Genomic DNA, 23405 nt, shown 5'->3' on the forward strand with positions numbered 1-23405 from the left:
TTTGTGAAAGAATGTCAAATAAACAGTGATTGGTTTCTGTCCTCACATTGACCGACAATTGAGCCAATCAGAAATTATGTAAAATCTGTGGACCTTGCTGCGGACTGTACACAGCTAGCTAGTTCCGTATTACGGCCGTGGCCGTATGTCATGTATACAACAATGTATGTGCAGCATCGGCGGGGTCTAGTCACCGTAAAAAAACCCAAAAAACCCAACATCAACGAACAACTGCTCGCTGCGCCGCTGAGTGCTGTTTCGGGAGATTGACAGTATGTAAAACGTCTTTAAAATGTTTCACAGATCAATGTTTCCGCCTCCATCTGCTCGTACATGTGTTATTGAGACACTAGGAAGTGAAGGTAAGCCAAGATAAAAGTGGTCAAATGCTTCGATAGTAGGCATTAAACCTGCATTACCATTATGATTACGTACAAAAGTATCGTACTTCTCAGCAAAGTCCTTGGTCCCATATCTTTCTTCTAGTGTTGGAAAAGTTATCCGTATTTGTGACTTAGCTTGCGCTTGTGCGTGGTGCGCTTTTGTGGCCAGTTGTGGCATATATGGGGGCCTTGTTGTGTTTGAGGCGCGTCATTCACATTTGGATATTTACGCCTTCAACTGCGTAATATCAATAATAGTACTTTGCATAAAATTACTTTCTCAGAAAATAAACTAAATTTAAATGCAGAATTCAAAATGCTTCGCAATTAAAAATATATTTATGCGCAGGATCTGTCTGCTGTCATTTTTGACTGACTGTAGCCTCTCGCCTCGATCTATCTGTCCATCATGCATCATGATTCCATGAATGGATAATCCCTGCAGCAGCAGCTCGTAGAAAGCTAAACTGGGATGGATTGTGCACTGGCGCTGGCCGATGTTGACCGAAAGATCGGTCTGTACAGTGGACTCTCGTTAAAACGAAGTCCTCGGGATCTGGGACCAGCAGTGCCAGCAGTTTTCTTTCGTTATATTTATATCGAAATTTCGCTATAACCGAACAAATAAACAATAAAAAACATAGAGAAGATAATGTTGCGGCCTGAAATTTCATTTCATTGTAGCCAGAATTTCGTTATAACCCTGTTCGTCATAACGGGAGTGCGCTGTATTTGGTCGTCGGGGATTTGTTCCGCGGAGACTCCGTCTGGCTTCATGGAATCCCCTCCTGATAGCCTCTATGTATGGAGGCAAGAGCCGTAAACGTCAAAAAGTGATTAAAAAAACTCTTCCGGACAGATGGATTTTTCTGTCTAATCAAGTAAAAAATGTTTGCTGCAATGTGATCTTCACAAACCATGCATATTTTATAGAAAGAGCAGAAGAAAGGATAAGGAAGTGCTGAGAAATTAATATAGATTCTAGATAAAATATAGTTCTAGTTATCAATAGTATCAATTCTATTGATCATTTCATTTCAATGTGTACATTTTGTTTTTGTACTTTTAGATTGACCTGCTCATTTTTAAGCTACATTGTTGAATTCTTTTTTCATTGTCATAGGATGGATGTCATGTTTTCATTACTTGATGTGTAAATGCATGGTTACCCTTGGTACTTCTTCTTCGTGTGATCTGACTGATCAAGTATATTATGGTGGCTGAGAGGTCATTACCGGTATGCTTATTATGCACTTAATAAAGGCGAAATGTTTGTCAAAGTGGGGTAAAAGCTGAGAAAGTTGTGAAATTTTACATTCCGTGTATGTGTATACATGCATTTGGCTCTCTGGTAGACAGTCCCTTTCATTTTACATCAAAAGATAATATGATAATTTATTCCAATAATTTGGCAACTAACTTCAAATATGGTTATATCCACACATAATGTAAATATTCCTGAATAGTTGTGACTCTTTGATTGAAAAGAACACAGTTTCTTCTTTTATGATCCATTGATTAAAAAAACAAACAAGATATTTAGTGAAGATTTATTTGTGTGTCAATGGAAGATGTTTAGGATGAAGACGAAAAGAGAAAGAAGTGATTTAGCATGTGTGAGGTATCTTACTAGGCTTTAATAGGGGTAAAAATATTACTGTCATTAATTTAGTGATAAAAAAAATATTCAAATTGTTCCCTTCCCATTGAAAAGCCCCAGATTTTATATATGTTAGATAATTCATTTTTTTCTTTTTCTTTTTTGCAATTGAGTATTTCTGACTGTACCTGTCATTCTGCAAACAGTAATAGTTACATGTGTACATTTTGATTATAGCCAACAATGTTATAGCTGTTGTTGGAGAGTCAGTGAAGAGAAGTGGCATATGTGTACAGTGTTTATAACTTTCATGAAACCATGATGAAACTATGCAAATTCATGGCCTTTTTACTGTAGATCACAGACCCCATGAGAGGAGTGGCCATTGCTGCGCCACTGATGGCGCCAACCTGTATGTTTTTGGAGGCTACCATCCGGAGGTTCATGTCTCTACACCTGGCATCCAAGACATCACCCACTATAATCATATATTCACTGATGTAAGGCGACAGAGAAACATCCTCTTATCACATGGATTAACAAATTATGTAACTTTTGTTATGTGAAAATGTGTTGGTGTTTTGTCTCTGTGTATAAACTATACACAGCAACACTATATCAATTTTCCTGTTTTCCTTCTAGCGAATTTTGTAATCAGAAGGAAATGAAATAGTTCAATTTGGTACATGTGCCTTCTCTTCTAGGTACATCTCCAAAGAGAAAGCCTGTTAGACTGTTCTGTGATCAGGAATGCTCCTCTTGAAAGGAAGTTTGGATTTACAATTACATGGAACTGTTAGTGATGTTTTATGCTGGTCTCAGCTCAAGAATACCGGTACCTGTGTAGTTGTTTGTTTTTGTTGTTTGTGTTTTTTTTTTTTTGGAGGGGGGGGGTAATTTTATTCTCTTGATATTTGATTATGGGAAACAGAAACCATCCAGGTGCGTTCAGAACATCTGTGAATGTGCTTGATGAGCTATTCCTGCCTGTATATGAAAGACAACTAAGGAGGAAATAGAGTCTCCATGCGGATGTGTTGGACATACTGCAGTAGGACCAGACTGAAATTTGGTTGCTGTCACATCAATTACAGAGACTCCAACCCCATGCACCTTCTGATCTGGAGATTCTCCCTCCTGAAACCTCTAGCAATCGGGAGGCTCCAACTTGATGGGCGCGAAACGCACATCATGAGCGCAAAGTTCCTTGCGGCCGGGGTCCAGGGCCCTGGAAGCTCTAGGGTTCTAGATGCTCTCTCGTGGTTTCTCAGGCTAATTTTTCAACATACGATGACGCTAATGTGACTATACAAGTAAGAGATCATTTCAAGCGGGAGACACAGAGCCAGGGCGGGAGAAATCAAATCTCAAGTGGGAGAACGGGAGATTTTGCAAAAATGGGCTTTCAGCAGATCTCCCGTCGAAAGCGGGAAAGTTGGAGTCTCTGCGGTTATTCAGGACATGTTGTCTTTTTATTGAATTTGTGTGTTCTTCCAGTATTTTGAAGGCAGTTTCTTTTCTGCCTGTACCTCATAAAATGATATTGACTACTTGGTTGTTTATATCCATGTATGGCGATTCACCATAAGGTGTGATGGTATCACTATTTTGTTTTGTTTCACATAAAATGTCAATGTCCATTCAACATATGTGGCATTCCTGTGTTGACATTGTAGCTACAAATTATAGATTGTAACAGCAAGATTAAATGATTATTGTTAGGAACAACATGTGACAGTCCACTTTATGAAGATTGTATTAATTATCATATGTGTTATGTCTTCCTTTGTTGTACCTAGTTATGGTGCTATAACCTATCCCTGAGGAAATGGATGAAGTTGGAGACAACAGGCGAACCTCCTCAGCAAACAGCGTCAATGTCAAGTGAGACTCATTGGAAGAAAATACCATTTTTGTAGGATGCTATTGTGCTTAGGAGTTACAATGTATGTCTTAGTTCTCTTTGACTAAAGTGAGCAGAAATACTCATCAGTGAATGCCAGCTATTTGTGTTATAACATGTTTTAAGCTCGCCATAGATACATGTACGTATAGCTGCCTCTGATGTAATGATACCAAGTTCAAATGGGACATTTGTTTAATACTGTCCCATTTGAACTTGGTATCATTGCAGTAGAGGCAGCTGTAATACGATGTATTTGAAAATGAGTGATTCTACTGTTTCTATTAAGCTAAAGACTCAAAATACTCTTTCATTGATTTTAAAAACAAACTTGTAAGAAATGAAAAGTATCATGTATTTATAAGTAAAAGTAATACAACCTGAAATAAATGTATTTTTTACATGTTAAAAGTGGTAGGCCATAGCAATCTCACTGAGAGGGAAAAAAAGGTGTTGAGTTTCAGACCTGTTTTAATTCTATTTGATCCATTGCAAGAAAGATATTGCAAGGTTGATAGATCTGTCTTTTCATCATGTTTTTAGCATCCATTAGACTAACTCCTTTTTATTCTTATGCCTCAACCTTAAAGGGTGCTGGAGGCAATATGCTCTCAGATTGTCTGTCTGTCTGTTTGTCTGTCCATCCATTTTATTTCCCCCCTGATGACAAAGATTTATTCTTCTTTCTTGACTTACAGTGCTTCTGAGCGGGAACACCTTGATTCTGTTTGGAGGCACCATCCACCCCTGGGGCATAGTGAGCAATGACCAAATCTACACACTCCATCTCGGCGAGCGGAAATGGAGAGTGATGAATTGCACTGGTTCCATCCCTGGGAAGTACGGCCAGGTAAGTGACGTGACCTTGTCAACTTAACACCTGTCTGCAATCATTAATCTTATCATCTCTCTCTACCATGACATCAGAGGGGTGTTTCATCAAGAGTTTTGTCAGATTTTTTTTTTTCTGACGAATTCGCTCTCAGCCAATCAGATGCAAAGATTTCAGAAGCTTAAAACAGTTTTGTAAGGGAAACAAATATCTGACCAAACACTTAATGAAATGCTCCCCAGACTAGCCAGTATGTCAGGCTTGTGAAGAGTGTTAGGACACTAGATGGCAGTAGAAAGACTGAACAGCATTTGACTCTGTTATGAATGCGAGAAATATTCTTTTACTTGTCATATTTGCGACAATGTCAACATTTAGATTGACAATTTCATTATCACCCATTTTATCCCCAAAGATTATGATATTTATGCCTCCGCCACGAAGTGGTGCCGGAAGCATTATGTTTTCGGGTTGTCCGTCCGTCCGTCCTTCCGTCCGTCCGTCCTTCCATCCGTCCGTAATGAATTTTGTGGACAGCGTACAGTAAGCTGTACAGTAACTAAAAAACCTTTTGAGGTATCCTAATGAAACTTGGCATGTATGTATATTAGGGGGTAAAGTTGTGCCTATCAACTTTTGGGTGCACATGCTCAAGGTCAAGGTCAAAAGGTCAAGGTCAAATACATAAAATTTCACTATTTCCACCATATCTATGCAATGCCTGAAGATATTTTCTTGAAACTTAGTGTATACATGTATTACCCAATTAAGATTCTCTGGTGAAAGTTTGGGGTCATGAGGTCAAAGGTCAAAAGGTCAAGTAAAAATATTAAAACTTCACTTTTTTCTCCGTACCTTGGAAATTGTTCAAGGTATCTTCATGGAACATAGTATATATACATGTACTGACTGGCAGTGGTTATCTAGACAGTTTAGGGTTCATGGGGTCAAAGGTCAGGGGTCAATGGTCAAGGGCAACACTTCAAAATTTTACTATTTCCCTCATGTTTATGCAATGCATGCAGGATTATTTTTTTTTACACTTGGTGTGTGCATGTATAACCTAATAGAGATTCTCTGGAAAGTTTTTTTGTTTTTTTTTTTTTTGCCTCAAAGGTCAAAAGGTCAAAGATCAAGTGAAAGTGCTGAACTAACTTTTTCCTCCATATATCATAAGTGGCTCAAGTTATCTTGAAACTTACTACATATTTATGCATGTTCTGCCTGATAGTGATTATCTTATGAATCTTAGGGTCACAGGCCAGATGAAAATGGTAACAATTTACTATTCAATACAGAAATTGCACTTTTTCTCCATACCTTGAAAATTACTCAATGCATAAACATATGAATGGGTCAGAGTCAAGTTAATGTCCTTAAATCCCCAAATACATGCTCTCCTCTTCATCCTATTAAACCTGGTCAAGGAAGGTGAACATTCAACACATTTGTGACAAACTTGTCATTTTAATATTTTGCCAGTATTGTGAAAATGTAATCACACATTGTCCATATATACTGAGACCTATTAGGAGAATCATGCATTATGGCGGAGGCATACCAGTCGCCATAGCGACATTTCTAGTTTAATGATGTTTTCATATCAAGCAAATAATGCTGCCTTTAAAGCCTATTGCAACTGCACTTTCTACCAGTATGTAAGCAAAAATTACTGTTGCCTATTTTCTTTGGCTTTAAAAAAAAAATGAGCTGAGGATATGAGATATATTGAATATATATTTCATTCATTAGATTATTATCAAATATTTCTTCATGTGCACTGACATCTAAGTTCTACACAGCCTTTACCTTGTTTTGATGTAAAATGAATTGAAGAAGTGTACAAAATCTTTCATGTCAGCAAACACTCAAGCAAATAATGTTAAAGAAGTAAGCTATGTCATGAAATATTCAGTGATATTTACTTGATTATCAAAATGGAGAAGATTTTTACATCAAAAAGGTAAAGACATATAATTTTGAGTGATTAAAAGTAGTAAAGGGAATTCTCATTAGAATGAGCTGCTTAGGGCCACTGAAATTTCCTCATTATATCAGATATCTTGTTATATCCAATCTCCTTATGACAAGGTTCTACTGTACTGGTAGGTATTATGATGTGCAAAATTGAGTTAGACACACTCTTCCCTTCATATAAAAACTATGCAGCTAAAGCTTATTCCATGAAGGAAAAACAGTTTTGTTTCTTTTAACTGTACCATTCTTGCTCGTGTCTAGGCAATGGTGATGCATCAGGCTACACTTTACGTCTTTGGGGGCTGCCAGCGACTGTCGGAGGAAGAGCACTTCTTTGACTCACAGCTCTTCCAGCTGGACATGCGGACGAAGGAGTGGTCATCTCTCCTGACGAGTGACCACAGGGAAGATGCCACCTTGGCCCACAATCGAGGCATGTACCGTCATGGTCTTGCCTTCTATGACAACAAGCTCTACGTCATCGGCAGCAGCTGGGAAGAGCTCTGGCATTTGCTCTACTTTGAAAAGGCAAGTCATTTTTCTTCAAATTCATAAAATTCTTCTGTCGAGATGTTTTCATTGATTTCGGGCGAAAGCTCGGTGGTCTAGTGGAGATGACGCCTGTCCAGTGATTAGGAAGTCGTAGGTTTGAATCCTGCTTGAGTATGTACGCCCGTGATTTTTTATCGTGGCTACTATTAAAACACTGATCAATTCAGTGCTTATTCACGTCGATGTAGGGCAATTTGTCAAGTAATTTTTCTGTTTCTCTCTCTCTTTTCATATCTCCATCTCCTTTACTACCTTACTTCCATTTGGAGCAGGTTTTCAGTAAAATGTCCTTTACTCTATCTACAACAAGCATAATTGGTCATAAGAGCTCCTTCTATCCACAAATACACTCCTAAAGTTGCCTTTGAATAGCGTGAAATTTAGCATGATCAATAGGATCTATATGTTTGCTTTTAGATGACACTGTTGTCTTGCTAGGAACAGGCGAGGTACCAAAATTTTGAGTTTCATCAAGATGGTTGCTCTCTTCCCAGGGATATGTGGCACATTCTGTACAGACATTTCCCATACATTATAGACATCAGTTTATTGGAAGCAGCTAGACTTCTGCCCTGACTCTGTGTAATCAGAATCCTCAAAACTTCTAAAGCAAGTGTGTATGCTTTATTTAAGATCTTTCATTACATAACTATAGTGATAATCAGCTCTGATGCTGGCATCTTCCATTGATGATTATTCCTCTCTATCAATTCCATTATACATTTTGTGCACTAATATGTTAATTTTAGCATCCTTTGTCTGAACTCTCCTATGAATTTGTGATATCTAATTCTGCTTACAAAAAGCCATGATTAAAAGATAAAACTGGACTTCAGAACCTGAAGTGGAATCATTGCTCTTTGCTCTATTGGTCTGGTAGATCCATGTCTTTAACCTGGAGACAATGCGGTGGTCTTGGGAGCCAACGATACCATCAGAAGAGAGCAGCTCACCTCAGAGAAGGGCATACCACAGCTGTGTCCAGTGGAAGTCAGGTTAGTCTAATGTAAAGTCACTGGTATGTTTAAACTGATTCCATCATTGAAGCTCTTGATTTTAAGAATAATACACTTACCTAGTCTCTTTCCAACCATTTACATGTACATGACCAAACCTGGTCTAACTAACATTACATGCTCAATAATTTTAACAACAACAAAACAATAAAAGAAGCAACATGTGACAGCATAGTACGTAGGTGGATAAACAAGACATGTACAGTTCAACTTAAATGTGACTTTGCTGGAAATTGCTTGTTGTCTAAGCTGATTAAAAAATGCAATACATTTAGATCTTTTCAACTTCAGCATGTGATTTATGGGTTGTAAATACAAGATGTTCTTATTGATGTTTGCTATTTCCTTTACAATAATTACCTCCGCCAGGGGAGGAGGTTATGTTTTCATTACCATTGGTATGTTTGTCAATGTGCAAAACAACTCAAAAAGCTGTGAACGGATTTGGATGAAACTTGCAGGAAAGGTTGGGAATGACGCAAGAAATAGATAATTAAATTTTGGTAGTGATCTGGAAATTTCTATGGATGTTATGAAGGATTTTTGATATTTTGGCAGGTAGGGTCAATGAACTTGGGCATTGAAGCTGCGCATTTTTGAGGGTTTTCGTATGTGCACTAAAGTGCATGCTCTAGTTTCTGCTAGGGCGAGGCACACCATGCAATTTGAAGTTGATGACGTAACAAAAGGCTTCTGTATTGGGAAATCGGGCGACTTTCAGCATGCATACCTACGGGTGGAAATCACTGATCTCTGTTGGAGAACAAGATCAGTGGTGGAAATGAGCTGCGTAGCGGAGGTCTGTGCTCTCAGAGTGCTTCTCTAGTTCTGTACTAATTTATTATCATAAACAGAGTAGGTTTGTCCATTCTTTCATATGCAATTTCCATGCAAAGGATATAACTGGCATGATTATGTATTTGGAACAGCCTCATGTTGTTCTGGATGACATACCTGGTATGCATTTCAAAATCTTCCCAGAAATTGTGGTTACATTTTTTCAAGGTTTTGAATTTCAAGATAACTACATTCAAGTGTAATACCGTTTTAAACACAACGAAAATATTTTGCTTTCATCAAGTAAAAGTTATCTTTCAAAGCTTTGTGTTCACAGTATACCATTGATCTGTTGTATGATATCTTAGAGTTGTTGTTTTGTTTTAATGTTTTCTCTTTACTTTTGTTTGTATTCATTGCTATGTTGCAATGTCTGTAGAAGTATACATGTGTGGAGGCCATGATCACCAGCAGGTCCTAGATGACATTTGGTGTCTTCATCTACCAGAACTGAGATGGCAGAAGATCCACACCACCCTGCCACAGAAAACTTTCTTTCATGCAGCTTCAATAACTGAAGTAGGTGATCTTTTCCTTCCCCTCTGTACATACTGTAAAACATGATATATTCACGGCATGAATTTTTCGCGAATTGGAGCCGACGGCCTTTTTTGCGGCATGAAATTTTCGCGAACTACCACTGGCATTCAGTGCATATAGTGTACAAAAGAACTTTCGCGTGCATTTTAATTTCGCGAATCTTCATGCTCGCGAAATTCGCGAAATTAAAATGCACGCGAACATTTCTCGTTTTACAGTAATCAATACAGTATAAGCTGCTATTTTTGCGTACGGGTATTTTTGCGAATGAGGAGGTCAGAAACATTTTCGCAAGATGTTATTTTTGCGATTTTGACACCTCGGCTATCATAAGTGCACTAATGCCTGTCAGTCTGAGATATTTTCGCGTGTGGTTAGATTCGCAGTCCAACAGTGATTCGCAAAATTTGAAAAAAAAAACACACAAATATTTCTACACATTCCTGTATGTTCCACTAATAAATGTCTTGATTCTGCTGAATTAAAAACATGCAAAATTCATCTCACCTAGCCGAGTGCAAAAATTACTCATGTATATTTGAAAATAACCACTTTTACAATAACTTTAATGAAATACTGTATGCAAGTATTGCAGATGTTTTCAGTTGATTTGATGACAATAATAGTACTGACAAATGTGTATGTCAACATATATGTGTGTGAGCATCAGGATAATTTCATACTGTAGTTTTTGTCGAGCCCACCGGAGGTGCGGGGAGACTAAGGGATCGCCTGCATCGTCCGTCCGTCGTTCGTTCGTCCGTAACGCTACAAAAACTTGAATAACTCTCTACTGAGGACTTCAATTTCAGTCAAACTTGGAGGGAAGAGTGGTTATACAAAGTTACACATTTTATCAAACATGAAGGTCACCTCAAGGTCAAAGGTCACAGGCAGGGGTCAATGAACTTTAGGGCCCAATGTTAAGTTTTTATGGCGCGTTTCAATTATGGCTCATAACTTTTGATGTTTATGTCCGTTTGTGACCAAACTTGGATGGTAGATGTCCCTTGGGAAGTTGAAGGTCATCACAAGTTCAAAGGTCATAGGCAAGTCAATGAACTTCCAAGAGTTAGAAAAACGTGAATTTCTTCTATGCGAATGGGCGAGACACATGTTGGCACTTGCCTTGTTATACTCCTGTTTGTTTGTATTTTTAATCATGTCTGTTTTCTCAAATTTTCAATTCTTGTTAGATATGTTTCAAATGTAGTCTTTCATAAAATACTTCTCAGAATAACTATTGCATTTTTCCCCCCCCCTTCCCTTCACTTGATACCACTAGTGTCCTCACCCTTTGTGTCGTCTTGCTTTCTGTGTATCTCATGGCTCTTCTTTCTAACGTCTCTTTACCAGACCAAATGTATGTACCTCTTTGGGGGGGTCAAGGACCTTGACGAGCGAGTACGGACGTCCATCGTCCAGAGGGTGTGGCTGGACATACCGTCCCTGTCTGAACTGTGCTGGCACCAAGTCCTGGCCCAAAGTCCAAACCTCAGTACCATGTCCAGAGAGCAACTGGTCACCTTGGGGATTCCCCGTACTTTCGTTGAGAGGCTGAGTCCAATCAGATGATGACTGAGAGTGATGCACCATGCGTCAGAAACACTTTACATGCTACAGAGTACTTGGATAAAGGGACTTTGCTGTTGAGAAACTAAACAAAGTACAAGGTGGTCATCCATTGTAGTTGTCATTATTTTCTTGCCGTATGTAATCAGTTGAAGAACAGAAGATGGTCGGTATTTTGAACAGCATTTCAAAATTTCATTCTTCGTCTCAACTGGTTGTGTTATCTGTAACGTGTGTGTGTACAGATGTTTTATGCTGCCTCATATTTCCAGGCCCAGAGCTGTCTAATTGTGATGATGGTATGCTATGAAAAGTAAATGACGGGAGAACAATTTTTCCAGCAAGATGGCGGCAAGGGATCTATTAAGGTCTGTCATGGGTGTATTCATGTTCAGGTACAGTGCATCAAAGGGGAATGAAACCCCAATATTCTTGTGGATTGAATAAATGCAGCAATATTAGTAGACCACATCATTGAAAGTTTAAAGAAAATTGGACAATCTGTTCAGAAGATATGATTCTTCTAAAGTTTGGTGCAGCCATTGCTGGATGAGAAGACTACTGCAGTATGTGATGTCACATATGAAGACCGATATAAAGAAAATATAAAGAAGATTGAACATATTTTTACTTTTTTAGCATAATGAAAAAGTACTTGACTTACCTCTTTCAGAAAGCAGGGAGAATGATCTTACCCTTCGATAAAATGTGTACTTGTCATAAAAATTCATAATTTTTTAACAGAATGTCAAATTTTCCTCAAACTTTCACATATGTGTTCTACTAATATTGCTGCATTCACTCAATTCACTTGTACATTTTGGCTTCATTCCTCTTTGAAGGTACTGTTTACCACTGGGAGCAGTGATTTAAAAATGTTTGAGTTATCACATTTGATGCATATGTGTAGGTCAGTTGTATCACAAAACATCCTACTATATAAGAATTTCACAGTAAAACATAAGATATAAGGAGATATCACTCTTTTTTTCAATAAACCATAACTATAGACAGTTTCTTCTAGAAACAATCTTCTTATAACTATTGTTCACATTTTTAATATTTAACAATGCTTAACATTGATTATACTGATTGACATTTTAACATTGGTTGTTTCTACCCCATACTCGCATTTTAGAACTATTTTTGAAGCACTAAAGTTGGGTTTTTGTTTCATCTGCAAATGGTAAATAATGCCTTTAAGAACACAACATCACAGTATGGTAGTGTAAATAGCTGATGTTATTTTAGAAGCTTTGTAATGAACAACTCACATGATATTTCTAACCACTTTGAAATTTATCTGCATCAATCATTACCAGGCCTGACCAGGACAATAAAAAATGGATTATCCTATTTTATGTATCTGTAGCACAATTAATCACATCTGCAGATATATATTCATATCTTTAAAGCTGCCTGTCACATAACCTCAAAAGGTGGTCTGTATGTTACTGCTTGGTGATAACCCGCTCCTATTCAGCAACAGAAAGCAAGATGCAAGATTGTTTGTTAATGGCTGACGGGAAACATATTTGTCTGTCATTACTGCATTTTGCACGATAAATCCAGTGGGGATTAATCCCTTAAACTTTAAGAAATAAAACAGTCATAATCTAGCCCTAACCCTACTCCTAGCACAGTCATCCCTGATGATTTCCTTTGATTTCTGTCAGACTTGAATGTGTGTGAGTGTCGGTATGTGTTTCCTTCTTGTCTTGTTTTCAAGTTATTTCAACTCTGGGAAACTTTCACTGAGATTAAATGCTTAGGTCATCTCTTAAAAGAGAATTCCAGATGAGTTACTGGCCAGTCTGAAAAGAAAGAGTAGAATTTTACAAGCACAACAGTGAAAGCTTGATCAAAATCAAATAAAAATTAGGGAAGTTATGAAAGTGAAGTTGTTGTTTTTCACACAGTCGATGGAAATATGGAAATGAGTGAGTTGATGATGTAATCACCTCACAACTTTTCATGTAATTGGTTCACAAAATTTTTTTTTTTTTCAAATGCTGTTATGCCCCAGTCTCAAAGTCTAATATATTTGACTGATCATTGTTTTAAAGTTATTCAGTGAGAGAGAGGGAAAAAAATGCTTTTAAATTCCAAAATTGATTTTTTTTTTTTTTTTCAAATCAGTTTATGTACATGAAAATGCTTTTTCAGTTCCAAACTGGCTTCTGTTTTCATGTCATATACAGAATGGAATTGATACACCGATACCGATTGTATCTAACTTTATCAGCACACAGCTTTCTCGATTTAGTATTTGTGCGAGATTCCCTTTTGGAGTAAAGAAATATGAAGTGAGAGGTCTAAAGTAAAATGCTTACTGCCATATTATTGATGAAATGAGGTTGAAACACAGCATGGTGATCAAGCTCTCTCCCAGACTTTACTTGTCAATCAAACGGAGAATCTGTAAGGCTTCAGTCAACCATGTGATCTGTGTCATCTTTGTCCTAATTGCCATCTTACTTTGTAGATAGAAAAACCCAGAGTATATAACTCATATTTTCGCTATAGTTCTATCGTAACATTTTATGATACTGTATTATAATAGATATATATCCAGCATCGTCACCAAGATGATTTTCCTTTTCTGAAGGTGTAAGGGTTTTGGGATTTGTGTATGAAACTTGTGAGTTCTGTTGATATAGTATTTTAGCCACATGACAGAAACTGCTATTAAACTCAGCATATTCTTAGCTTATATTGTATCAGGTGAATGACCGATATACCGATGGAAAGGAAACAACATATTTCTCCAAGTTTTTACCAGCATTACTCAAATTTTTGCAGACCAGATTTCTGTTTCCCTGCTCTCTGTCTTTGGGAGTCTCTTTCTATTGTGAGTGAGTCTACCTTTAATGTTGTGTACTGTGACTAAAGATGTATGCTGCAAGCCATATACACTTTTAACATGAAGGAAAGAACAAACTTACTCAGTACTTTGATTCTGTAGTATTCGGAAATTATCAGGTGTGTAAGCAAGAGTGCAGGATATTTTCATCATCAGTGGCTAAGATGACAAAGTTTTTATTTTATATATGCTGTCAAATCGTTATGCAAATTCAAAATCAGAAATGCTCCGAGCAGTAAATGATGTGCAATTTTAGTGACTGTTTTTCTGTATGTGGTTGCAGAGATAGAGCAAGATTACTCAGAAGTGTGAAAAGAAGCAGAGTGGTCTTAGAGTTGATCAAGTTTGATCTCCCTCTATAAACAGCTGCCTGGTGGTAGAATATCTTTTGTTTACTAGATCTATGATGTGAAGGTGTTTCCAACTACAGTATGGCAATCGATGTTGATTATATAAACAAAAATAGATTTATCCGAGAACAATGATTTAATAAAAAGTACTTTTCTCTGACTCCAAAGTAAAATGCATGTACATTGCATTATGTTTATCTTGTCATTTTATACCCTAGCGTGCATAATGATGAAATTATGCTATATGAAATTATATTTGTCAGTGGAAATGAAAATTTACATGAATAAGTTTATTATGACCTGATTTCTTTACTGCAATTATAAGTTGTCTGTTTTGTTTGTGTAATCAAGGAAGAGCTGGTATGTAGTACAATGTAATTGGTGGCAAGCTTATCTTGCACAGCAAAATCGCCTTCGCCGTGATCATGTGATGGTCAAGCGGGTAATGTACTTTCGGAAGTTTGTAGCCCCCCTCCCCTCCCCCCCCCCCCCCCCCCAATCTTTGTTGAGAGAAGGTTGGTAGGCCCTGATGTTGATTGCTTCCGTAACTCCCCTTCGAAGTATCAAGGTTCCCGGTATAGAACCTCCATCTTCTCCAGGTCCACTTGATGGCCTGTGATTCAATGTGGATGTGTTGTTATACTTCAGAGAAGGTGGGGCTGGGTCGTCTGTGTTCAAGAAAGTCTATGACTGGCTTATTGACTGTCACGTGATCAAGGCAAAGACGGGTCATTCCGCTGATGAAGGCTGTAGCGTTAACAGCTGAAATTCTGGAGGTAAATATCTTGTTTTGAGATCAAAAGTTTAAAACCAAATTCAACAATTAAATCTTTAGCTAAATATGAAGTGTGGAATCATCCACCCTCGAATGGATCTAATCTTGGCTCATTTAGTTCTGATTGTTAAGTTTGCTGATTCAGCTTTCAGTCAGGTTTAATTTTTACCTCATTTTCCATATACAAAGGAATCCCTCTGCATGGTTTCCATCACTTGTTCATGACTAGACAGTGATACAAATTATGATGGAAACCATGATTATACATACAAATTCAGTATACATTTTTTGGTTCCATACCCTAGATTAAATGAAGTGCAGATGTGCAACTCACAGTAAAGTAGCAAACTGGAGTGTTCATAGACTGTGTAAAGTGGGTGAGGTCTTTATCATCTCAAAGCATGCTCTCATATACCCAGTCAAACTTGCATGGGTGTGATCCATTTTGATAAAGTATCTTAATCATCATCAGCAAAATTTGACAATCTTGCAATTTGACTGAAGCTATTGGTTGTTTTTTTTTTAAGTCAGAAAGAAAAATCAAGATTTTGAATTCCACATTGACTTGCTTTTCCAAGTTTATGTTATCCTGCCTAAATTTCGTAATAAAATCCATCATGTGATTAAAGGTTACTGGATGTTTTCCATTTATATTAGTCAGCTCTCATCGTAGTTGATGAGCTGTTCCATTAAGCTCTTGCAAGTGTTTTTTTTTTTGTTTTTTGATAAATGGTAACAATCATTAAATATGAATTAAGCTGCTCATTTTTCTTATTGTTTGACAATACATACAGTGTCACAGATCTGAAGGAGCCACCTGGCAGAAAATGAAATAAAGTCCCTGGAAGTTGTGAGAATGGAATGTAATAAGTCAAGATCAAAAGTTATTCAACTCTCAAATATGTGTATGTGTGTGAATATATATATATATATATATATATATATATATATATATATGTGAGTGTGTGTGTGTGTGTGTGTGTAAATATAGATATATACATATATATATATATATAGAGAGAGAGAGAGAGAGACAGAGAGAGAGAGAGAGAGAGAGAGAGCAGGGTGAATGAAACTCCATTTGAGATTGATACTTATCAAACTTGCTAAAGCAAATGTCAATAACTTGACAATGCCCAATGGATGAAAAAAAAAAGAATACTGTAAAACATAATATATTTGCGGCATGAAATTTTTGCGAACTGTCACTGGCTTCAATGCATTTAGTGTAGACAAGAACTTTCACGTGCATTTTAATTTCGTGAATCGTGGTGCTCGCGAAATTCACGGAATTAAAATGCACGCGAACATTCCTTGTTTTACAGTATCAATCTCACCTTCCATTCACCTTTCAAAAGCACGAGTCAGAAAATCAGTTTGATGTACATGATTGTATATGTATGTATATATACATGCAAGGGCTGCAGACTTATTTTTTTTTTTTCTAAATGGGGGGGGGGGGGCTGTATGGCAATGGTATCCTCTCCCCTCCCCCTCCCACCACTCCTTTTTTGTACTCTTCAATCTCTCTGACATCAAGCTGATTTTTATTTGCTTGGTGCTTTTGAAAGTTAAATGAAACTTGGTACATGAAATTGATATCTAAACATATGTATATATATTCATATCTATCTCAACAATTTATCTCTATCAATCTATATGTATACACATCACACATATATCTAATTTCGAAAAAGGACTCAGTATACAGACCTTTGTAGAGAAGAAAAATGAAAAAGAGTGTAGTGTGAGAAAATTATGAATACTAGTAGCCCTACTTAAACTTTATCATGGCAATCACCAGGTCAATCATGTGCAATAGCATATTTGTGATATGTAATTGTTCAGGACAGGGAAAAAAGGATGTTTATTGCCACGTAGACGAACACCTTATTACACATTATAGGCCCTACCTGTGGTAGTTATACTTGCTGATCTGAACTGGGATCACGCCCTCTACGACACAGTAACTTGTCTGCGCCTCGGAGAATAGATTCAAATTATTGTTTTAGCTTAATTTTGATGCACCCTTGGCCTTTCGTCGTCACCCAGTCTAATGATCTTTACCTCCGCCAAGGAGGTTTCTGCCAGCGTTTGATTGTATGTTTTTCTGTCTGTTTATTTGCAAAAAGTAAACACAAAACAAAACAAAACAAAAACAAGAAGAAGAAGAAGAAGAAGAAAAATGAAAAGTTATAAACGGATATGGAAAAATTTTTCAGGAAAAAAAGATAATGACATAAGGATATTCGTCTGGATCCAGGAATTGTTAAGGAAATCACATTGGTGAGAATGAGCTGCTCTACGGAGGTCTGCTCTGCTGTCTCCGTGCGGTTTTTCTAGTTACAAGTGAGTTCATCATTATGATTTAGGGAAGTGAAATTTATATGTCAGGATGTCACAAAGGAGGAGAAAAATGGTTGGCAGTAACACAACGCTCACCACATTCCTCTAGTGACGAAACAGGAAAAAGAAGTCACTATTCCTGGAATAGGTTACACGGCGGGCCAACTCGCCGTACACTTTCTGTATGGCTTTTGGTGGGGATTTTTGTTATGATCTGTTTCGATATCCTTTTAAAAGGAGAAATGTTCGCCTTCTGATGTTTCTACAACTTGTGCGACTCCCTGCACAAAGTTGGATTTCTAGTGAATGAACAGGCCTATCAAATGTAAAAACCCAAACTCGAAGAACTTAAATGAAGCAGTATTTTCCTTAGTGAGAATCAAACAAATATGTTATGTGATTTTAAAATTGTTTCAATCCAAGATACTTCATGCATCTTGTAAGAATGAAAGAATACTCTCGATTTTTTTTTCTTCAATTTTAAGTGAAAAGCTGAGTAAATAATTATGTGATTCAGTGTCGTCGTTGCTCTCATTTTGTTTTGTTTTTTACCTTGGTAAGTGACGTCATTATCTTGAATGACTCTGCTACAATTTTGAATCTTGAATGACTCTGCACGGAATTTCTTTAGAGTGAATGCATATTCTAAGGAAGCAACAAGAGTTTCTGAGCAACTGACATGCAGTAAATATGTAATTAAGATTATTTTTGTTTTTTTTGGGTTATCTATAGCTTAAAGAAAAAATAAACAATGAAGCACGAAGTGTTCATTCTACCATTGTCTTCTCTCTTAATTTCTAGGACTTAAATTTTAAATCTTTCTTACGACTTAAAATATTTTAAGTCTTTAAGACTTATTTTAGGTGGCTTCGATTAAAAGTTGAGTGTCGAAGCTGTTCGCAATCTAAATCTAACAAGGACTTAAACTTTCAGCCAATCAGATGACTTGTAAATGACGTCATGCGCTATCTTGAACCGCCTAAAACCGGAATTGGCGCTGGCCGTCACAAACAGCGTGTTTCTACAGAACCCCAAATTCCGGGTCTATCGGATTGTATCCGATAGAGGGGGCTGTAGAAACACACCAGTAACGGTTTCTTTCCGATGCAGATTCCGATACCAATTCCGCTTAACTTAACCGTCTAATGAGGTAGTTCTTTCCGGGGCAGTTTCCAGTGTCAGCGCTGTAGAAACACGCCAGGTTCAATAATCCGATACTGACCCGGAAGACAATCACCAGTTTGACAGACATGTGTACGGTAATGTGGCCATGACTTTTATGTGCATGCATGTTGCAGCTATTTTATCTAACGTTGAATAATCCACTTTTACAGTAGTTGGGTGTCTCCAAAACGTCCGAGTATCAGGTTCTAACGTTACTAGTCACAATTTGCCTCAGATTTGACAAACTTGTAAAGAAAATACTCTGAATTTTAGCATAAAGAAAAGACACACGAACAGGGGCAGGGGTGTTATTTTTACACAATTGCGCTGTAGGCCTAATTTTAAAACCAAGGCAACTAAAAGAACACTAGATCTAGTATTAATAGTAACCGTTCTCATATAGTTAGGCCTAATACTTTTTAACGTTAGATTCGAGCAACTAGAACCTACGAGTACGACTAACTTGTTACATTCTAACGTTAATTGACAATACTAACTCACGCTAACAATACGTGTGAGATGCACATAGAATCTAGTAGGCCTAGTACATGTTAGGGGTCTATTAAAACTAGATATTCTCTACAAGACTCTGAGTCTAGGCCTAATACTTTTTAGTTCGGAAAAGACAAACTCTAAAGTCTAGCATTAGCAAACTAGTGTTAGGGTTTGTTTTACGAACTTTTTGTCGTTTATTCTAAAGGTTCGTTACTATGAAAGGTCTAGAACCTAGTTTGTTAATCCGACAAAGAATCAAATAGAAATATGGATCTTGGTAGGGCCTATAAAATACGACGTTTCGTTAGTCCGAAAATGAAAGGAAATTCAAATATTCATTTACTGAGTATCGAAACATAATTGAAGCACATTTTGTCAATCCAAAAGTGGAAAAAGTGAGTCCACTTGGGGTGTATACAAACGTTAGAATATGTCTAGACCTAGTTAACGTTAGATTTTAGAGGCAAGGTGCCTACCTATTAAACAAACTTCACCGTACAATGTAGGCACCTACGTTAGAATTAACGCTATCTAACGTTAACCGTTAAGTTACCCGTTTTGTTAGGCATCCTAACAACAGCTGCTTCTGTTCTAAAATCTAATGTTGACTTGGAATATAACTAACAGTTCTTTAATGTTCCATAAACCCGAGTTTCTACCCGAATTAAATCCTACCTGCCCGAAGCAAGAGGTCTAACACAGTTAACACAAACAGTCAACGTTAGCCCTCACGTTTAATAGGCCTTTGTTCTAACGTTGTCGTTACTTTTAAATCCAATGACACACAGTCGATCCTTTTATTAGTTGTAACGTTTAGTTGTAACAGTTAGACTAACGTGTAGGCCCTATACTGAACGTTTTAACTTGTTAAGTTAGAGTGGTTCTCTAGGTCTAGGGCCTATAAATTTAAAGGGGCCCTGAAATTCAAATGCATGTTGATTTGTGTTGATTTAAAATATCGTCAAGTTCTCAAGTTGTGGTGAAACGGATATCTCACACGATTAACGTTAGAAACATTCTATTTATTTTTAACGACTTTTTCTTTTTATTGTCCAGATTAACGTTAGACTCTACTTGGGAACGCCCACAAAAAAGAAGAAGAAAAGAAACCACCTTCCAAACTAACACGGGTTACAAGTTCTAACGTTAGATCTACTTTTAGGTATAAAGACATTTCTAATCAATATTATTCCTCATCTGTCAGTCATTGGTAAAGACAGTAGATCTATGTTTGGGCAAGTCCAAGATAAGGTCCCCTCAGAAGGCAAAATTTCATCTTTGCTCAATATTGACATGTTTGGTATTGTTTTGAAGCTTATGAGTTGAAGTTTTGATTTCAATGGAGGAAAAAATTATATTACGTAAATTTATGCAAATTTCAAGGGCTTCATTTGCATAAATGTGAAACACAGCGTTACGTATGGGACATTTATAAAAATTCATATTAATTCAAAGGAAAGCAAATGATATTTGATTAATATGTGGACATAAGAAGTTCATCAAATAGTTTAACTTGGTATGAAAATTTAGGGATTATGCAAATGATTATGCAAATTAGCTCGTGTCCTATCATGAGATGTCCCATACGTAACAAATTGAGGTCATTTTTTTAGGTTTTTTCTGAAATTGCTAAGGTTATATTAATGCCCTTTTGTAAAGTTCTAATTTATTGTTTAGAGAAATTAAATACCATAGAAAAAAGAAAAAACAGTAAAAGGAATATTTTTTATTAGGCATTGAAATAATGTTACGTATGGGACAAATGCGTTACGTATGGGACATCCTCATACATAATGCATGTGAATGCATGTAGCTAGCTGGGAAGGTCTCTCAGTACACAAATGGTCAATCATCCTGAAGAAAGCATCCCAACATTGTAGCTACTTTTTGAGTTATAGACACTTTAAACAATACATGTACTTGACTGAACAAGTTTCAGAAAGGGGGAGGGGAAAATGGCAAAATACACAATGAAAAATCAGCATTAAAGGGATGGTAGTTTTTTGCAGAAATGGGGATTCAGTTTTCAACATTTAATGAGATGATTGGAAACCAATTATATGAATTACCAAAGAGCATACAATCCTAAGACTAAAGGAATTCAAAGTTTAGTGATGGAGATCCAATTTGAAATGGTTGTGATATAAATATAAAAAAAAAATAAAGTAAAATGATTTTTTTTTTATTGCAAGTGATACACAAATTGTCCTTATTCAGGTTTCAATAATAGCCACGACAAAATTCATGGGTATACATACTGAGGTGTGACTCGAATCAATGACCTGACTGCTAGACAGACATCATATATCTACTCAATCACTGGGGTTCCACGCAGCAGGTATTGCTTATTTATAAAAATTAATATTTCTTGTGTCAAGTTGTTTTTTATTGAAACGAAATGGCAAACTGCCCTTCATCAATGGAAGTAAACACTTTAAACTATTCAATTTTTCAGTAGTAACTATCCTGATAAAAATAGGGCATACATACTCTACAGGTTGGTCATAAAAATATAGAATATGATTAAATATGATTATGGGGAATATTGTTCCCTTGTCAATCTGGATCAGTATTTGAGTAGTTTCAACTGATTCAATTTCAATAATTATGCAAAAATTTGTCTATTGGTATTTTGCAAAATTACTTTGCAAAATACTCATAAACATGTCTCTATACACACTAAACGAATGGGGGACATAGGGCATGCATACTCAGGTTGGTCATAAAAATATAAAAATATGATTGAATATGATTAGGATGGTGAATATTTGGGGAATATTGTTTCCTTGACAATCTGGATCAGTATTTGAGTAGTTTCAACTGATTTTACTTCAATAATTATGCAAAATACCCATAAACATGGTTCTTCACACACTAAATGAATGGGGGACAAACTGTCCCATACGTAACTGTCCCATACGTAACACGTCATGTCTGTCTTTAAGTAGAACCTGTAATTAGAGCTTTTTGCCTAATGACACGAAACTTACTTGTGATAATCTTGAGTGTTGTGACTTTCATCACAGTGAGTTACAAGTTGTAGAATGAAATACTTTCAGAGAGTTTTGAGGTTGAAAAAGATGTTCAAAAAAACAAAATTTTTCTGGTCCCATACGTAACGGCACATATTTTCTCTTCTAGAATATAATTGTGAAGGTCATTTTTCTCCATTTTTTGCATGATTATACTTCTCCTAGATACCAATCACCATGATAAAGTTTAATATGATCAAAAGCCATTAACACTATTTTTCAGGTCATAAAAGTCTCTGAATGTCCCATACGTAACGCGCGTGTTATCTTGGACTTGCCCGTTTCTAGACGTCTACTGAAATATTTAACAAAACTAAAAAAAAAAACACCTTCCAAACTAGATCTAGTTCTAGATTGACTTTAATACATTTCTAATCAATATAATCAAAATAGAGCCTATAAATTATAATATGGAATATTTCTTAGAACCACCCTTATAATATAGTTAGAACCCATTCCCAAAAGTGATGTTTTCAAATAAAATTGGATTTCAGGGCCCCTTAGAACGTTAGTAAAAGTAACTGTAAGTGTTAGGCCTAGGCCTATATTCATAGTAACGTTAGAATCTAACGTTAGGCCTAATGACAAGTAGAAATGTGGAAATCACTAACATGAATAGTCTAACATTAGAGCTAACTTGTAGTAGTAGTAACAATGTTAGCTAGTAAGATAGTATCCAGTCGCAGTAGGCCCAACGACTCTTTACGCCTAACGTTAAACGTGTAACTGCTAGGCCCTAATCTAATCATTTTTTTGTCTTAACTTGTTAGCGTTAAATGTTAGACTAACGCAAGTTAGAAATATGCCTAACGTTGGGCCTAGCCCAACAGTTGAGTAGGAGGTTCTATTTGTTACTTCTACTCTAGAAACTAGTTAGAATTGATGATAGAACTTACAGAACTCAGTCAGACGCGACAGAAGCTATGTCTCTGTGTGAACTGCTGTTGTCTCGTCACATGTGATAATCCAGTTATAAAAATCCAACCTTAAGATCCGTGAAAAATCGACGAACCAAAGAATTGGTAGAAAACAAAACTAGTTTCTAATCCATATAAACGTTGGAGCTAACGTTAGAGTAGGAGCCCTAACGTTAAGTTAGATGAAAACAAATTCGTCCAGCAGCCGGTCGTAACTTTGTACCCACACTAGGCCGGGCCGGCCGGCCCAG

At 36.8% G+C, this 23405-nt stretch overlaps 1 protein-coding gene across 1 annotated transcript; it reads left to right on the forward strand.

Annotated features, from left to right (window-relative positions):
- Positions 1 to 307: 307 nt before the first annotated feature.
- LOC139717132 (kelch domain-containing protein 10-like) lies at positions 308 to 11625 on the forward strand. Its single transcript, XM_071628632.1, has 8 exons — positions 308 to 362; positions 2341 to 2483; positions 3783 to 3867; positions 4585 to 4736; positions 6957 to 7223; positions 8128 to 8242; positions 9480 to 9619; positions 10997 to 11625. The coding sequence occupies exons 1-8, from the start codon at positions 308 to 310 to the stop codon at positions 11213 to 11215; spliced, it is 1176 nt and encodes a 391-aa protein (XP_071484733.1). The 3' UTR covers positions 11216 to 11625.
- The last annotated feature ends 11780 nt before the right edge of the window (positions 11626 to 23405 follow it).

Source organism: Diadema antillarum, unplaced genomic scaffold (genome assembly GCF_040938485.1).
Source record: "Diadema antillarum isolate AM-2024a unplaced genomic scaffold, OU_Dant_1.0 scf00000072, whole genome shotgun sequence".
In the NCBI taxonomy this organism is placed as follows: domain Eukaryota; kingdom Metazoa; phylum Echinodermata; class Echinoidea; order Diadematoida; family Diadematidae; genus Diadema; species Diadema antillarum.